The sequence below is a fragment of the Oryzias melastigma genome, unplaced genomic scaffold (assembly GCF_002922805.2).
Source record: "Oryzias melastigma strain HK-1 unplaced genomic scaffold, ASM292280v2 sc00160, whole genome shotgun sequence".
In the NCBI taxonomy this organism is placed as follows: Eukaryota; Metazoa; Chordata; class Actinopteri; order Beloniformes; family Adrianichthyidae; genus Oryzias; species Oryzias melastigma.
This window is the reverse complement of record NW_023416878.1, coordinates 229,819-246,498: the sequence shown is the minus strand read 5'-3', so window position 1 is coordinate 246,498 and position 16,680 is coordinate 229,819. Positions and strand designations below refer to the sequence as shown.

The 16,680-nt window shown below is 44.6% G+C and overlaps 1 protein-coding gene across 7 annotated transcripts in view; it reads left to right on the top strand.

Annotated features, from left to right (window-relative positions):
- Positions 1–16,680, top strand: part of kidins220b (kinase D-interacting substrate 220b) — a 51,741-nt gene that overhangs the window by 29,556 nt on the left and 5,505 nt on the right. For all 7 annotated transcript variants that reach the window (XM_036210696.1, XM_036210698.1, XM_036210697.1 and 4 more), the window contains 3 exons: positions 411–548; positions 618–716; positions 787–1,014. In XM_036210696.1, coding sequence (XP_036066589.1) covers positions 411–548; positions 618–716; positions 787–1,014 — 465 coding nt within the window. The remainder of the gene's footprint in view (positions 1–410; positions 549–617; positions 717–786; positions 1,015–16,680) is intronic.

The window sequence follows — 16,680 nt, the reverse complement described above, 5'->3', positions numbered from 1 at the left end:
CTTAAGCTTTCTTTTAATTTTTTTTTAGGCTGTTTTGGTGTTTGGCTAATAATTCAGCTACATGCTAGCTATTTTGACTAATTTAGGCTTTTTTCATTTTTTTTTTTCATTTTGGAGTTTAGCTAATATTTCAGCTAAATTATAGCTGTTTTGGCTAATTTAGGCTTCTTTAAGGCTGTCAGCTATTAATTTCAGCATCTTCCGCTATCAGCACTAGCATCTTCAGCTGCCAAATTCAGCTCACAGCATTCAGTCCATAATTATGTTTAAAAAGTTAGAGGTTCAAAGTTTTAAAAATGTAGTTTTAGATTTTTCAATAAAAGTCTATCCTGTTCGGCCCGCGACCTAAGGTGTGTTTTGGATTTTGGCCCCTTGTGCCATTGAGTTTGACACCTCTGCTCTACATTTAGGGCTCTGCCTCTGTTGTGTCAGGGGTCACGCCCACCCCCCTCAGCTCCATGACGACTGATGCAGTGTGTGAGCGAGTGCGGCAGATGGAGGGCATTGACCAGAGCATGGTTGGGCAGTACACCGCCACCATCAGGAAGGTGGGAGTTGCTCCATGCCACTACTGCTGCTGCAGGCCAGACCAGCTGACTCTGTTGTTCTGGTTCCAGGCGAACGTGAACGGCCGGGTTCTGTTCCAGTGTAACATCGACGAGCTGAAGAAAGAGATGAACATGAACTTTGGAGACTGGCAGCTCTTTAGAGCCACGGTGAGTCCACTGTGTGCATGTGTACAGCACACTGACACAGCAGATTGTACCACCTCCTCTTTCCACACAGGTACTGGAGATGCGCCACATGGAGAGCCAGATGAACGAGGAAGCGGTCAGTGAACAAGGAAGCGTGGTGGGGGTTCCCACGGAGGTGGGAAGGAGGGTGAAGGCTCCGCCCACCACTGGCACTGGTAACATGGATGCCTCACCCATGTACAGCTTCAACTTGAGCTTTGAGGAGCTGAGTGGAGCAGGATTGGAAGAGCCATCACGACCTGGAAACCCATCCTGGATGGTAAAGAGGCTCCGTGTTCACGAAAACCTTTTCTTTTGGTTCTACATTAGCATAAGGTGAAGGGTAAAAAGCTACATCTATGGAATGAAGCTCAGGTTTAACCTTTTTAACACCAGAGTTGTCACTGGTGACACCTAAGTAATGCATGCTTTTGAGTTACCATAAATCTTCTAAAGTCAACGCAATCATTGTGGATGAGCTGTTCCTGATGTGGAGAACAGGAGCTTTAAATATTGGCTTTGCGGTGGTATACAATGTTTTATGTTTGTAAAGTGGTAGGTGGTTGACCTCTGATTGGAAAATTGCAGGTTCGATTACTGCCATGCCCACCCATGTATCGAAGTGTCCTTGAGCAAGACACTGAACCCCATCTTGCCTCTGGTGGTTATAGGTTGACGCCAGTGTTCAGCAGCAGAGCAGCCATCAGTGTGTGAATTTGTGTGTTTATGGGTGAATTAGTCTGTGACTGTGAAGCGCTTTCGACCTTCAAGGAGGGTAGGAAATTGCTATACAAGTATAGGCCATTTACCATTTGAATTGTTTGATAACAGCTAGGGCTAGGTGATATGGCAAAAAAAATCGTATCTCTGATTTTTTTCATTCCACATTTGATTTTCAATTTTTGTAGATTTTTTTTGTCCCTCCTTTTACTTTCATTAACAAAAGTTACAAATCATTCGGCAGAGCACTTATGGTAGCAACAACATTCAAACTGATGTTGCTGTGTGTGGTTTGATGCTCCAAGTTTGAATTCACAACCCCAGTGACCAAAATCTAGTCTTTGACTCAGTAGATTAAAAAAAATGTAAACAGATTTTTTTACTGGACAAATTATTACATTATTTTACAAAAAAGGTGTTATCTTAAAAATATTATGTTCAATGCAAACAGAGAGGAAGTCGCGACATAAAAACATCAGATAAAAAAAACTGTTTCCCAAGGAACTCATTCATTGATCTCTAATCAGTCTTTGCTCTGAGGTTTAGATGTTTTAACACCGTCTATGAAGAGTTTTATTTTCTATCATAAATTAGTTGTTTCTTCTCTTAAGCACAGCTAAAAGCCGCTCTGTATCCCTAAGACTGTCAGTCACCTGTTGTCTGAACCAGATGAGAAAGACAAGTCTTTTCTGTAATTTTTATGAAAATGAAATGTTCTAAAATTAATTAATAAACTGCATGAACACGTCTTTGTATTCTCACTGTAAAAGAGAAAGCCAGGACAGTTTTAGCAAAGGGGGCAGATTGACAGAAAATGCTCTTTTCTTAATTCTTTCTCCATACGACTTAATTATTTTTATATTAAAACATAACAAAAAGAACTTTAAAAAATTTCAATGTTTTTGAATATTTGTCCTGATATCATTGACAGTGAAGATGCAGCTCTCTCACGAGGGGGAGGGAGGGGGCATATTTAGCTCAACCCCAGTTCTGTAATGTTAGAGTCCACTAATAAAGATAATACAAAACGGATTCATCGCTGTTTGTAAATTTATAAAATATTGCTTTTTTAAAATGTCCTATGAATAACTGCTGCTGCAGCTTGTTAGCATTAGCTTAGAAACAGCTCGGTAGCATTAGCAGCTAGTATTGTAGCATGCTAGCGTCAGTGTGTAACAACAACGCTGTCTTCAAATCAACACTTTAGTTAAACATTCTGTTGCTGGAAGGGCAGAGCTAAGTGAGCATGGAGTAGGACGCATTTTGGGAAGCTCTGGTGAATGTTATTATAAAATGTCATTTTTGTCACTTGACATACCCCAAACTGACACGAAATATAAGCTTCAAGCTATTTTCCACCCAACTCTTAACTTTATGGCAACCAACTTGCTAAATACATCTATATGGGAAGAACCAGACCAGCGGCTAGCAAGGCTTGCTCCAATCCCAAAAAATCTCAGACTAAGCTAACCGACGCCATGACTGACATCAGAGCTAAAAATCCTCACCTCAGTTAAAGAGGTCATCTCTACACTACTTTGATCAGAGCTGAAAGATATACTCGTTGAGGCGTTCAGTGGAGTGAAAAGTGAGATACAAGCCGTTAAAAACATTTCACTGCTCCGCCCCAACCTGGACTCCATTAAAAACAAAGTCACGGACATGGAGCATAGTCTGACTACATGCTCCGAGGCTGAGACAATCCAATATTCGAATCCTGAATGTTCCAGAGGACACTGACATGAGCTTCCTGGCTTCGGTCTCAAAGCTAGTGAAGGACGTTTTCCTCATGGACAAAGAAATCATGATTGACAGGTCGCACCGCAGCCCGCAGGTACAACGGATGGGAGGGAAACCACGCCCTATTATCGCAATGCTGAATTATCACCAGACTGTGTGGAGATTCTACGCCACGCCAGACTGGCAGTGGGAAAACTAAAATACAGCTCAACGTCCATCTCCATCTTTCCGGATTACCCCCCCCAGCGTGGCGCGGAAGAGTTCGAGGTGAAACAACTCCTGACAGGACAACCGGGGTTCGCTATGGACTCATTCACCCAGCAAAACTCTGGGTCTCACACAATGGACTCCAAAAAGACTTTCTGGATCCAGAAAAAGTGATGTCCTGCGTCAAGACGAGCATCATCAGTGAAAGCAGGGCCGAGGATTGGGATGTAGAACTCAGAATATTATTCCCCTTTTACACATCTCTTCCTATTCTTCCATTTTTTAATTTTCTCTTTTTGAATTTATTTCTTTCTTGCTCTTCTGATATCGTGGTGAGGAAACAAAGACTTTTATTACGATTTAAAACTGGGCACTAAATGTATATATTTTTACTGACCTGAGGAGGTTTTTGTTTGGATTTGTTATTCTCTTTTTAATTGCAAGTTAGAGGTAAAGACAGTTACATTGTCTTTATAAGTCTAACCAGCGCCTTTTATTTCTGTGCTTGAAGCTGAGCTTGTGTTAACGTTGCAGCTCCCTAGTACAAGCATCTATGTGTGGATGTAAACATGTGGGGTTTGGGGGTCACCACGTTCCTATAATTGGTGGCATGGGATGAGACATAACTGCATAAGTATTGTCTGAGAGTCATTTGGTTTATTAGAAGATTTGTCCTTTTCGTTTTCTTTGTGTTATATGGATGTATGTATAAATTTACAGTATTCAATATACAATATATATTCAATAGAATAGCTGATACAAATAATAGAACTAGAGCTGCAAGCTGTTAGGTAAATTTAGTAAGCTGGAACGCTAAATCTTTAAATCACCCTGTAGAGAGAAAAAGGTGCTAACGCACCTTGAACAGCTTAATGTAAGCATAGCCTTTCTTCCAGAAACACACCTGTGCAGAGTGGACCATTTCTGACTAAAAAGGACAATGGATAGGCCAAGTATTTCACTCCAATTTTGACGGAAATCGAGGGGAATTTTAATCAATAAAAACAATCCATTTATAATGTTGAAAATGGTGGCAGACTCTTCAGGCAGGTTCATTTTTGTTACGGGTAGACTATATAAAACTCCAGTAATTCTAGCTAACATATATGCACCTAACAGGGACAACCTTGTTATTTTTTTCACATTTCTTCTTTCATCTACCAGATATGGACACACACTTGCTTATATTAGCAGGCGATTTTAATTGCTACTTCTCCAACCTGGACCGTAGTTCATCCACCCCTTTACAACATTCTAAAGCTGCTCAGACAATTGATTTGTTTCTCCACACATACGGAATATGTGATGTTTGGCGTCTTACTCTGTGTGATTAAGTTACAAATATAATCAGGAGAAGTCCAAGTATAGCTCTGTAAATAAAACTGTACCAGTGAGTTAATCGCCTGGTGGACAGAGAAGGCCATCCCACTTTGAGGTATAGCTGACAGCGATGGGCCAATGACCTACTGTTGGTGATGAACCTTAGAGCAGCATGGTACACAGAATCAATCTTACTAAGACAATTAGCAGAGGCGTTCATATAGAGCAGATCTCCATAATCTAAAATGGGTAGAAAAGTTGCAGCAACAAGGCACTTTTTAACTTTAAAAGAAAAACAGCATTTGTTTCGGTATAAAAAACCCAGTTTGAGTTTAAGTTTCTTCACAAGGGTTTCAACATGTGGTTTAAAACTCAGAGTGTCATCAAGCAAAATACCCAGATATTTATACTGATGGGCAACCTCAATTTCCTTTCCTTCAATAGTGGACACCGTGGGTATAAATTGCGGCCTTTTTCTGTGAAAACAACATTAGTTTTGTTTTGTCAGCATTCAAAAGTAATTTTAACTGAATGAGTGTATGTTGCACAATATCAAAAGCTTTCTGTAAAGATTGAACAGCGTTAGAGGGGAATGAACCAAAACAATAAATAATTGAGTCGTCAGCGTAAAGATGTATACAGGCTTCAGATACATTTTGGCCCAGTTCATTGATGTAGATTATAAATAAGAAAGGTCCTAATACTGAGCCCTGTGGCACCCCCTTGTGGACATTCACAACTTCAGAACGCAAATCATCATGTTTAATACTTTGGGCTCTTCCTCTCAAATAATTAGCAAACCAAGACATTGCAGACTCTGACAGACCCAAATTCATGAGTTTTTGTTTTAAAATTGTGTGATCCACAGAGTCAAATGCTTTTGACAGATCTATAAAAAGTGCAGTACAGTATTGCTTTTTGTCAAGAGCTGCAAGTATGTCATTGGTCACTTTTGTGGCAGCAGTGACGGTGCTATGTTTTTCTCTGAATCCTGATTGTAGTTTTGACAGAAGCTCGTTTGAGCATAGAAAGTCTCTGAGTTGGTCACTCACAAGCGATTCCAGAATTTTTGCAAGGACACATAAATTAGAAATTGGTCTGTAGTTAGTTAAGACTGCTGGGTCACCTCTTTTTAACAGAGGAGTAACAAATGCTGACTTCCACACTGAGGAAATTAGCAAATGTAGCCACGAGGGGGCCCATGCCAGGGTCTCATTGTTCCGATCCCAAGCCCGGATAAATACAGAGGGTTGTGTCAGGAAGGGCATCCGACGTAAAATCTTTGCCAAATCAAATGTGTGAATCAGACCCATGATATTCATACCGGATCGGTCGAGGCCTGGGTTAACAACGACCGCCATCGGTGCTGTTCACCGACAGGGTGGATTGGACTACTGTTGGTGGAAGAAGGAGAGGAGGAAGGCGGGTTCATAGGAAGAGAGAGAAGAGTAAAAGTCACTAGTGTTGGACTGAGAGTTGGGACTTTGAATGTTGGAACTATGACAGGAAAGGGTAGAGAGTTAGTGGACATGATGCAGAGGAGAAAGGTAGACATACTGTGTGTCCAGGAGACCAGGTGGAAAGGTAGCAAGGCTAGAAGTTTAGGAGCAGGGTTCAAGTTGTTCTATCATGGTGGAGATGGGAAGAGAAATGGAGTAGGAGTTATCCTAAAGGAGGAGTTTGTTAGGAGTGTTGTGGAGGTAAAAAGAGTGTCAGATAGAGTGATGAGTCTGAAGATAGAAATGGAGGGTGTCATGTTCAATGTTGTCAGTGGGTATGCCCCACAGGTAGGATGTGAGCTGGAAGAGAAGGAGAAGTTCTGGTTGGATCTTGATGAAGTGATGATGAGCATCCCTGGAAATGAGAGAGTTGTCATTGGTGCAGATTTCAATGGTCATGTTGGTGCAGGAAACCGAGGTGATGAGGAGGTGATGGGCAGGTTTGGTATCCAGGAGAGGAATGTAGAAGGACAGATGGTGGTGGATTTTGCAAAAAAGATGGAAATGGCGATAGTGAATACATTCTTTGAGAAGAGACAGGAACATAGAGTGACCTATAAGAGCGGAGGTAGAAGCACACAGATAGACTACATCTTGTGTAGACGGTGTAATCTGAAGGAGATCAGTGACTGTAAAGTAGTGGTTGGTGAGAGTGTTTCCAGACAGCACAGGATGGTGGTGTGTAGAATGACTCTGGTGGTGAAGAAGATGAAGAAAGAGAGGGCAAAGGCAGAGAAGAGGACAAACTGGTGGAAGCTGAAAAAAGAAGATTGTTGCATGACTTTTAAGAAACAGTTGAAACAGGCTCTGGGTGGTCAGGAGGTACTCCCAGATGACTGGATAACTACAGCTAATGTGATCAGGGAGACAGGTAGGAGTGTACTTGGTGTGTCATCAGGAAAGAGAGTTGATAAGGAGACTTGGTGGTGGAATGAGGAGGTGCAGGAGTGTATACGGAGTAAGAGACTAGCTAAGAAGAAGTGGGACACTGAGAGGACTGAGGAGAGTAGACAGGAGTACAGGGAGATGCAGCGTAAGGTGAAAGTAGAGGTGTCAAAGGCCAAACAAAGAGCTTATGATGACTTGTACGCTAGGTTGGGTAGTAAGGAGGGAGAGACTGACCTGTACAGACTAGCAAGGCAGAGAGATCGAGATGGGAAGGACATGCAGCAGGTTAGGGTGATCAAGGATAGGAATGGTAATGTGGTGACAGGTGTCAGTGGTGTAATGGAAAGATGGAAAGAATACTTTGAAGAGTTGATGAATGAAGAGAATGAGAGAGAACAAAGAGTAGAAGAGGTGACGGTTGTGGAGCAGGAAGTAAGAAAGATTAGTAAAGGTGAAGTGAGAGGGGCTTTGAAGAGGATGAAGAGTGGAAAGGCTCTTGGTCCTGAAGATATACATGTGGAGGTATGAAAGTGTCTAGGAGAGATTGCAGTGGAGTTTTGACTGGGTTGTTCAGCAGGATCTTAGGTGGTGAGAAGATGCCTGAGGAATGGAGGAGAAGTGTGATGGTGCCCATTTTTAAGAATAAGGGAGATGTGCAAAGTTGTGGTAACTACAGAGGAATAAAGCTGATGAGCCATACAATGAAGGTGAGGGAAAGAGTAGTGGAAGCCAGACTGAAAGCAAAAGTGAACATTTGTGAGCAGCAGTATGGTTTCATGCCAAGAAAGAACACTACAGCTGCAACATTTGCTTTGAGGATGTTGATAGAGAAGTACAGAGAAGATCAGAGAGATCTCCACTGTGTCTTTGTAGATCTGGAGAAAGCTTATGACAGAGTGCCCAGAGAGGAATTATGGTATTGTATGAGGAAGTCTGGAGTGACAGAGAAGTATGTTGAAGTAGTGCAGGACATGTATGACATCCCTGGACGTGTTCCAAGAGCATGTTCTGGAGAACTGGCAGGAGTACTGTCGGACATATTCAACCTGTCCTTGGCTCGTGCTGTGGTACCGACCTGCTTCAAATCCACCTCCATTGTACCACTACCAAAGAACTCCAGCCCAACAAATCCTAATGACTACCGCCCGATAGCCCTCACCCCCATCATCACAAAGTGCTTTGAGCGGCTGGTCTTAACACACCTCAAATCATGCCCCCCCCACCAATTTGCGTACCGGCAGAACAGGAGCACAGAGGATTCAGTATCCATAGCATTGCACTCTGTCCTCTCTCACCTGGACAACTGAAACACCTACGCCAGAATGCTGTTCCTGGACTTCAGTTCAGCGTTCAACACTGCCATCCCTTCACAACTCATTGCAAAACTCACAGATCTTGGAATTGGCTTCCTCATGTGCAACTGGTTACTGGACTTCCTGACCAGCCGCTGCTCATCTACAATCACCATAAATACCGGCGTACCCCAAGGCTGCGTGATGAGCCCCTTCCTCTACTCCCTCCTCACCCACGACCGCAAACCTGTCAACAGCGCCAATACCATCATTAAGTTTGCAGATGGCACCACGGTGATCGGACTCATCAAGGACAATGATGAGGCTGCCTACAGGGAGGAGGTGGATCATCTGGCAGAGTGGTGTGACATCAACAACCTGCTACTCAACTCAGAGAAGACCAAGGAGCTCATCATGGACTTCAGGAAGAACGCTCACCTACACACACCTATCTACATCAAAGGGAAGGTTGTGGAGCGTGTGGACAGCTTTAAGTTTCTCGGAGTCCACATCTCTGAGGACCTCTCCTGGACAACAGCATGCTCTAAGGTGGTAAAGAAAACTCACCAACGCCTCTTCTTCCTGAGGACTCTGAGGAGGAACCACCTGTCCACCAACATCCTGGTAAACTTTTACCGCTGCACCATCGAGAGCATCCTAACCAACTGTATTACAGTTTGGTACGGGAGCTGCTCTGCTGCAGACCGGAAGGCACTGCAGAGGGTGGTGAAAATTGCCCAGCATGTCACTGGAGCATCACTTCCTGCCATAAAGGACATCAACAAGAAGCAATGTCTGAAAAGGGCAGGAAAAATCATAAAGGACTCCAACCACCCAGCACACAGACTCTTCACTCTTCTGTCCTCTGGCAGGCGTTACAGGAGTCTGCGGAGAAAAACCAGCAGGTTCCGGAACAGTTTCTTACCAACTGCTACCACACTTCTGAACTCTGCCTCCTGACAACTTAGCCACAAACACCCTCTAGGCAGAATAAACACCACTCTGGCTGTATTTTTTTTTAACACACTCACAATAACACATGGACTGAATCACCACTACCTGCATAGCACCTGCACTTTATCTGTTGAATTTTCACATGTACATTTTTCATACTGTAGATACTTGTTGATACCTCTCACTGCTATTTATTCCACATTTATTGCACATTGTATATATATATTTGGGTAAGATGGCGGCGCGCATAGGTGCAGCGGCTCACAGCTCCTCCTCTTTGTGGACCTTTTTGTACTTTTTGAATATTATTTTTTTCATTGTTTCGTCTTGCTGTTCACCCATTACGGAATTGAAAAGACTCTACAGCTGCACTAAACTCCTGGACATCGGTTTCCAGTGGAATTTGACCATCAGCGGCGACTTCCACCGCGCCCATAACATCCCAAGCGAGATAGCGAGACCGGTGGGATCTCCGTGGATTGTTGTCGGGTCTGGCAGGCGCCGCAGGCGGCGCCGCGAGAGGAAGCAGAAGCGGGGCTGCAGAGCCGGCTCGCTAGCAAAGCTAAGGAAACAGCCACTGAAACCGCCGCTGCCAAGCCTCTACCTCTCCAATGCCCGATCCCTGACGCACAAAACGGATGACTTGGAGCTACAAATTGAAGGAAACCGCTACGTCCGCGACTGCTGCGCGGTAATCATCACCGAAACATGGCTTCACGTACAGATTCCGGACGCTTCGGTGCAGCTAGCAGGCCGCACGCTACACAGATGGGACAGAAACAAAAACTCCGGAAAGGACAGAGGAGGGGGACTCTGCATCTACATGCACGTAGGTTGGTGTAACAACAGCACAGTGATGGACACACACTGCTCTCCCGACCTAGAGTTTATGTCAGTAAGATGCAGACCCTTCTTCCTGCCTCGTGAGCTAGCTGTTGTGATTATTACTGCAGTTTACATTCCACCGGACGCAAATGTTAAAACAGCTCTCTCTGTTTTAATGGAAGTCCTAAACAACCACCAGCGAGCCTACCCCCACGGTGTGCACATCATTGCAGGGGATTTCAACCAAACACTCTGGATCATGTTTATTCAAACATTAAGCATGCCTACAGAGCCATGCCCCTCCCCCACCTGGGGAAGTCTGACCACCTCTCCCTACTCCTCACCCATAGACTGTAAAAATAATGGACTGAGCGAGAAATGAGGTCCCCCATTGGAAATGCATTACTTCCTCCGCCACTTTCACCGTCAATTCCTGAAACGGATACCGCCATTTGCAAACAATCTTCAGCGATTGGTCTGAGTCATGGAATCTACAGGAAGTTCTGTCGCCAATCAGGAGTGAGTTTATTGCAACCGTCTGCCTCTTTCCACGCCTCGGCCACGTGACCGCGGATGTAAGCAGCTTCAATAACGGCGGCTCGGGAGAATTGCTCAATACACTCTCAGTAAAATGCGTACATATTCCACGACTTTGCACTCTGAAATACCGTGTATAATATACGCCAAACACGCTTTTTGCGTGCATATGATACGCAACGGTAGTGAATGGGTTGCGCCAGCATACAATAAACACGACTTTATAGGTTTCGTTTTGATCACATGGTCAGAAATCCTCCGGCTCTTTTCTAAATGACGTCGTTCCCGGTTAAGGTTAGGATTACGGTTATGGTTAGGATTAGAAAAGCAAATTGATCATTTGTGGGGCTGTCTGTGATGCTCATGCCTCCACCAGGGGACGTGTCAAACGTGGAAAACACATTTTAACACGTTTAGGACCGCGCGTATTATATGCACGCAAAAACCGGTTTTGGCGTATATTATACACGGTATTTCCCAAATCGTGGCATAAGTACGCATTTTACTGAGACTGGAATGATTATACAAGTCATTGTTGAAGCCTTTGAGGGAGAACCATTCCAACATTTGATTCTGTCAGCGGTCCTTTGGGATTTACTTACATTTATTCCTTTTTGTCGAGATAAAAGGAGCATTTGGGTGACGCTGCTGACCCCCTCGCGCGCTGTCTCTTCACATGCGCGGCCACGTTTCAGTCTGATCAGATGCATGTGAGAAGCGTGTTCAGTGGTATTTAAAATAAATAACCATCCCAACAAGTGAACAGCTGGATCTTTTTTCTGTTTAAAAATACCACCAGGTCCTTTCAAGTCTGTCTCGCGCTCCTCAGACGGCTGCGTCTAATTCAGGCTGAAGCTGGAAAAGTGAAGAAGATGAAACTTTGTTTGGTAATTTTATGCGCATATATGCAACTTATAACTTATAAGCTACAATCAAAACAGTGAAAAAAAGAAAAACGAACGTTAAACAAACAAAAAGGTCCAAAGCACATAACCTCAGACTGAAATCTATTTCTACAGAGTAAATCCTCATCTAAAAATGTCGACAGCATGCTCCTCTTGTTGTTTTAAACTGCTGCATCGGTACATTCCATTGAGGAAAACAACAGTAGGACAATGATTACATTGTTGAATTGTAAAGTAGGTGTTAAAAGGTCTTCACGGACCCATTGATGAAGTCTGCTCCCATTGGCTACCCGTCATCTGTCAATCAAACCCCCCAGACGTTCGACGTCAGACCCACAAACGCTTATTGAGCCATCTGATTGGTCAATTTATAACTCTAATAACTTGTGATAATGGAAAAAAATCTTTAAAAAAAATTAGGATTAGAAAAAAGAAGTTAATCAGAAAGCAGCAGAGGAAGAATGATTATTCTGACATATAAAATGACTGAGAAATAACTGTCTGTTTCTCAATGTAAGTCAATGGGACTTTGGCCTTTTTGCAACCCAGTGGTACTTCCTATATGGAACATGGAAGTAGGGGGGCTTGCTTTGTCCAGTTATTTTATATACAGTCTATGTCCTCACCCCAGCATACACCCCCCTGAGCCGACAGACCAAGAACAAAAGGCAAACAATCACCACCTGGCCTGAGGACGCCCTCCCCCGACTACAAGCCTGCTTTGAACAAACCCAGTGGGAAGCTTTCCACCATGAAGATCTGGGCACCTTCACAGACACAGTACTGTCCTACATAAAATACTGTGTGGAAACCGTCACTGTGGAGAAGAACATACGGGTATCTCCAAACCAAAAACCCTGGATGACCTCCCAGGTCCGTACGCTCCTCCGGGCACGCGACGCAGCCTTCAGATCAGGCGACAGGGCCCAGTACAGCATCGCTCGTGCTGAACTGAGGAGGGGCATCAAAGCAGCTAAAGCGGAGCACAAGACCAAGATCGAGGAGCAGCTTGACCACCCCCGGCAGGTTTGGCAGGGCATCCAGATCATTACCCACTACAGAGGTAACACAGCGTCACCAGTTGTTTCAGACGCAGCACTGGTAGAGGAGCTAAACAGCTTCTTCTCTCGGTTTGAGTCTACAGCACAACTCCCAGCCACATCACCCAATATCCCTGCTCAAGCCACAACAACCTCCTGCACCCCTCCCATCACTCTTCAGGTTGCTGAAGTAAGACGGGTGCTCCAAACTGTCAACCCCAGGAAGGCCACAGGCCCAGATGGAGTTCCGGGAAAAGTACTCAAGGCTTGTGCTGAGCAGCTAGCACAGGTCTTCACCGACATCTTCAACCACTCTCTGCAACAGGCCTACATCCCAGCTTGCCTTAAATCTGCCACCATCATCCCGATCCCCAAAAAAACACCAACAGCGGACCTTAATGACTTTCGCCCCATTGCACTCACCCCAATCATCACCAAGTGCTTTGAGAAACTGGTTCAAAAACATATCAAAGCCTGCCTCCCCCCTTCCCTGGATCCCCACCAGTTTGCCTACCGCTCTAACAGATCCACTGAAGATGTGGTAGCCATCACCCTCCACTCAGCTCTGACCCACTTGGAGAAACAGGGGAGCTACGTCACGATGCTATTTGTCGACTACAGCTCCGCCTTCAACACATTAATACCGGACATCCTAATCCCCAAGTTAACCAATCTGAGGCTCCCACCACCCACTTGCTCATGGATCAAGGACTTCCTAGTGAACAGACCCCAGCAGGTGAAACTGGGTCAACACCTCTCGTCAGTCAGAACACTCAGCATCGGCCCCCAGGGCTGTGTGCTGAGCCCACTCCTGTACTCACTGTACACATCTGACTGCAGTCCCAGCCACCCCGAGAACCTCATCATCAAGTTCGCGGATGACACAACGGTGGTGGGACTGATAACCGGGGACAACAAGACGGCCTACACAGAAGAAGTCCGGAAACTTGGAGAGTGGAGTGCTTCAAACAACCTGGCACTGAACGCCTCCAAGACAAAATAAATAATTCTGGACTTTCGCCGTAAGACAGAGGCACCCACACACCGCTGGAGTTAAACGGCGAACAGGTGGATCGGGTGGAATCATTTAAATTCCTCGGTGTCCACATCTCAGCAGATCTCTACTGGAAAGCCAACACCCACGCCTTAGTCAAAAAGGCCCAGCAGCGGCTGCACTTCCTGAGGGTGCTCAGGAAGCCACGACTCCACCAAAAGCTCCTGGTGACTTTCTACCGCTCCACCATAGAGAGCCTGCTGACTTACGCCATGTCAGTCTGGCACTCGAGCTGCACGGTGGCCGACAGGAAGAGGCTGCAGAAAGTGACAAACGCAGCCCAAAAAATCATCAGCTGCCCCCTGCCCACAATGGCCTCCATCTACACCTCCCGCTGCCTCACCAGAGCCAGAAACATTGTTAAGGATCTAACCCACCCCGGTCACCACCTCTTCAAACTGCTGCCCTCTGGCAGACGGTACAGGGCCATACCAGCCAGAACAAACAGATTAAGGGACAGCTTTTTCCCAAAAGGTGTTACTGCACTAAATGTAAATAATAAGCAGTAAACCCCGAATACCTGCACATTCATATGCAACTGTTGCACAACCGTTCTGTCTCTCGTCACTTTACTTTTGATACTCAGCTCGTTTGCACATACCTGTTTTTATTTGCACATATCTGTATAGTTAGGTGTCTTCCTTCTATTTATTTTGTATTTTATTACTTTTTCCTGTTTGTGTGTTGTATTTTTTTGTCCACAACGGTGTGAGCTGTACCTAAATTTCATTGTAGCATCTACAATGACAATAAACGCATTCATTCATTCATTCATTCATATATTTATACCTACTAAAGCACTCTGGATGGATGCAAACTGCATTTCGTTGCTGTGTACCTGTGTACATGTGCTATGATAATAAAGTTGAATTCTATTCTATTCTATTCTATTCTATTCTATGAGGGTTGTAAGACAGTGGTGAGGTGTGCTGTAGGGGTGACAGAGGAGTTCAAGGTGGAGGTGGGATTACATCAGGGATCGGCTCTGAGCCCCTTCCTGTTTGCAATGGTGATGGACAGACTGACGGATGAGGTTAGACAGGAATCACCATGGACTATGATGTTTGCAGATGATATTGTGATTTGTAGTGAGAGCAGGGAACAGGTGGAGGTGGAGTTAGAGAGGTGGAGGTTTGCCCTGGAAAGGAGAGGAATGAAGGTTAGCCGCAGTAAGACAGAGTACATGTGTGTGAATGAGAGGGACCCAAGAGCAGAGTGGGTAATTGGGAGAGTCGGGAGGATTCCCGGTGGGCCGCTTCATTCATGGGCCGGTCAGTTGCCGTCATGGAAAAAAATATTCACGGTAGAACATGAATGAATCTTTGTAGCAGTGTTCGTCCGTCCCTTTAAGAGGCGGCACCGTTGGTTTTGGAGCTACAATTTAACATAAGCACCCCTTTTAAATTCTCACAGTTGGTTGAGTCCACCAGAGTGCGCTTTACCAACATGTGTGGGCCGTACCATTGATGCGAATAACGTTCTATTTAGACGGTCTATGGGCCGGACAGAGAAGCAGCCGCAGGCCAGACAGATGATTAGTGAGTACAAATGTTTAGGTATGTTTTGTGTACAATGTCATTTTTTATTTCCACATTTATTTCTCTTTGAAATGAGACCATTTGATTTACTCCTCATTTTAGTTCCTAACTAGATCTTTGTCTATTAGCTTATTTGTTTATTACCGTAAAATGTTTGTAATTACGGTAAAGACACGTTTGTATTTATTGATAATTTTATTTTATTGTTAGAAAGGGCGGGCTGCACGGTGGCGCGGTGGTTAGCGCTCTTGCCTCACAGCAAGAAGGCCCCTGTTCGAATCCCGGCTGGGACCTTTCTGTGTGGAGTTTGCATCTTCTCCCCGTGCATGCGTGGGTTTTCACCGGGGACTCCGGCTTCCTCCCACTGTCTGAAAACATGCTTCGTAGGTGAATTGGTGACTCTAAATTGCCCCTAGGTATGAATGTGTGAGTGTGTGTGTGATTGTGGCCCTGAGACAGACTGGAGACCTGTCCAGGTGAACCCTGCCTTCGCCCATCAGCAGCCGGGTTAGGCTCTGGCACCCCCGCGACCCCGAAAGGTAAAAAGCAGCCAAGAAGATGAATGAATGAATGTTAGAAAGGGCCTAAAATTGACATGTTGTGTTTTAAATTGTTCTAAAAAAGATTTCAAAGAAAATTAAAAGATAGATTTGTGTTTAAAATAGTTTTATATCACAAATTACCGAGGTAACATATTGATTATTGCAATGTTTACCATATTTCAATACTGTTGGAATCGGGATCCATGTATCCTGAATCGCATCGTATGGTGAGTGGCTCTGAGATTTCCAGCCCTCATATACTGACACAATATAACATTTTCACAGATGTATACCCAGATATTGGGCTGACATACAAATTCTCATCTCAGCTTTTATTTTCCCAAGTTTCATGTAAGAGAACCGTCTCCATTCTGAAGTTCATTAAAAACAGGCTGGAGCATGCTCAGTTAGGACCACTTGGAGGCATTTATGCTCATGTCAACAGAAAAATAAGTTTTTATATCCATTGTCTTTGACAAAGTAATAGGTTGCAGAAATGGTAAATGGCGTATACTTGTATAGCGCTTTCTACCCTCCTTCGAGGGCCCAAAGCGCTTCACAGTCACAGACCCATTCACCCATTCACACGCACATTCACACACTGGTGGTGGCTCCGCTGCCGAACACTGGCACCAACTTCCCACCAGAGGCAATTCGGGGTTCAGTGTCTTGCCCAAGACACTTCGACACATGGGCGGGCAAGGGCGGAGTCGAACCCGCTCACTTCTGATCAGGAGTCGACCGCCCTACCACTGCACCACGGCCGCCCCTACTACTAGTTCACTTCTTATGTGGTGACTTATGCTGTAGATTTCATACAGGGAAATATTTATGTTAAAACACAAGTTTTTATTTTAATTATTTGTTCGTTAGTATTTGTTGTTT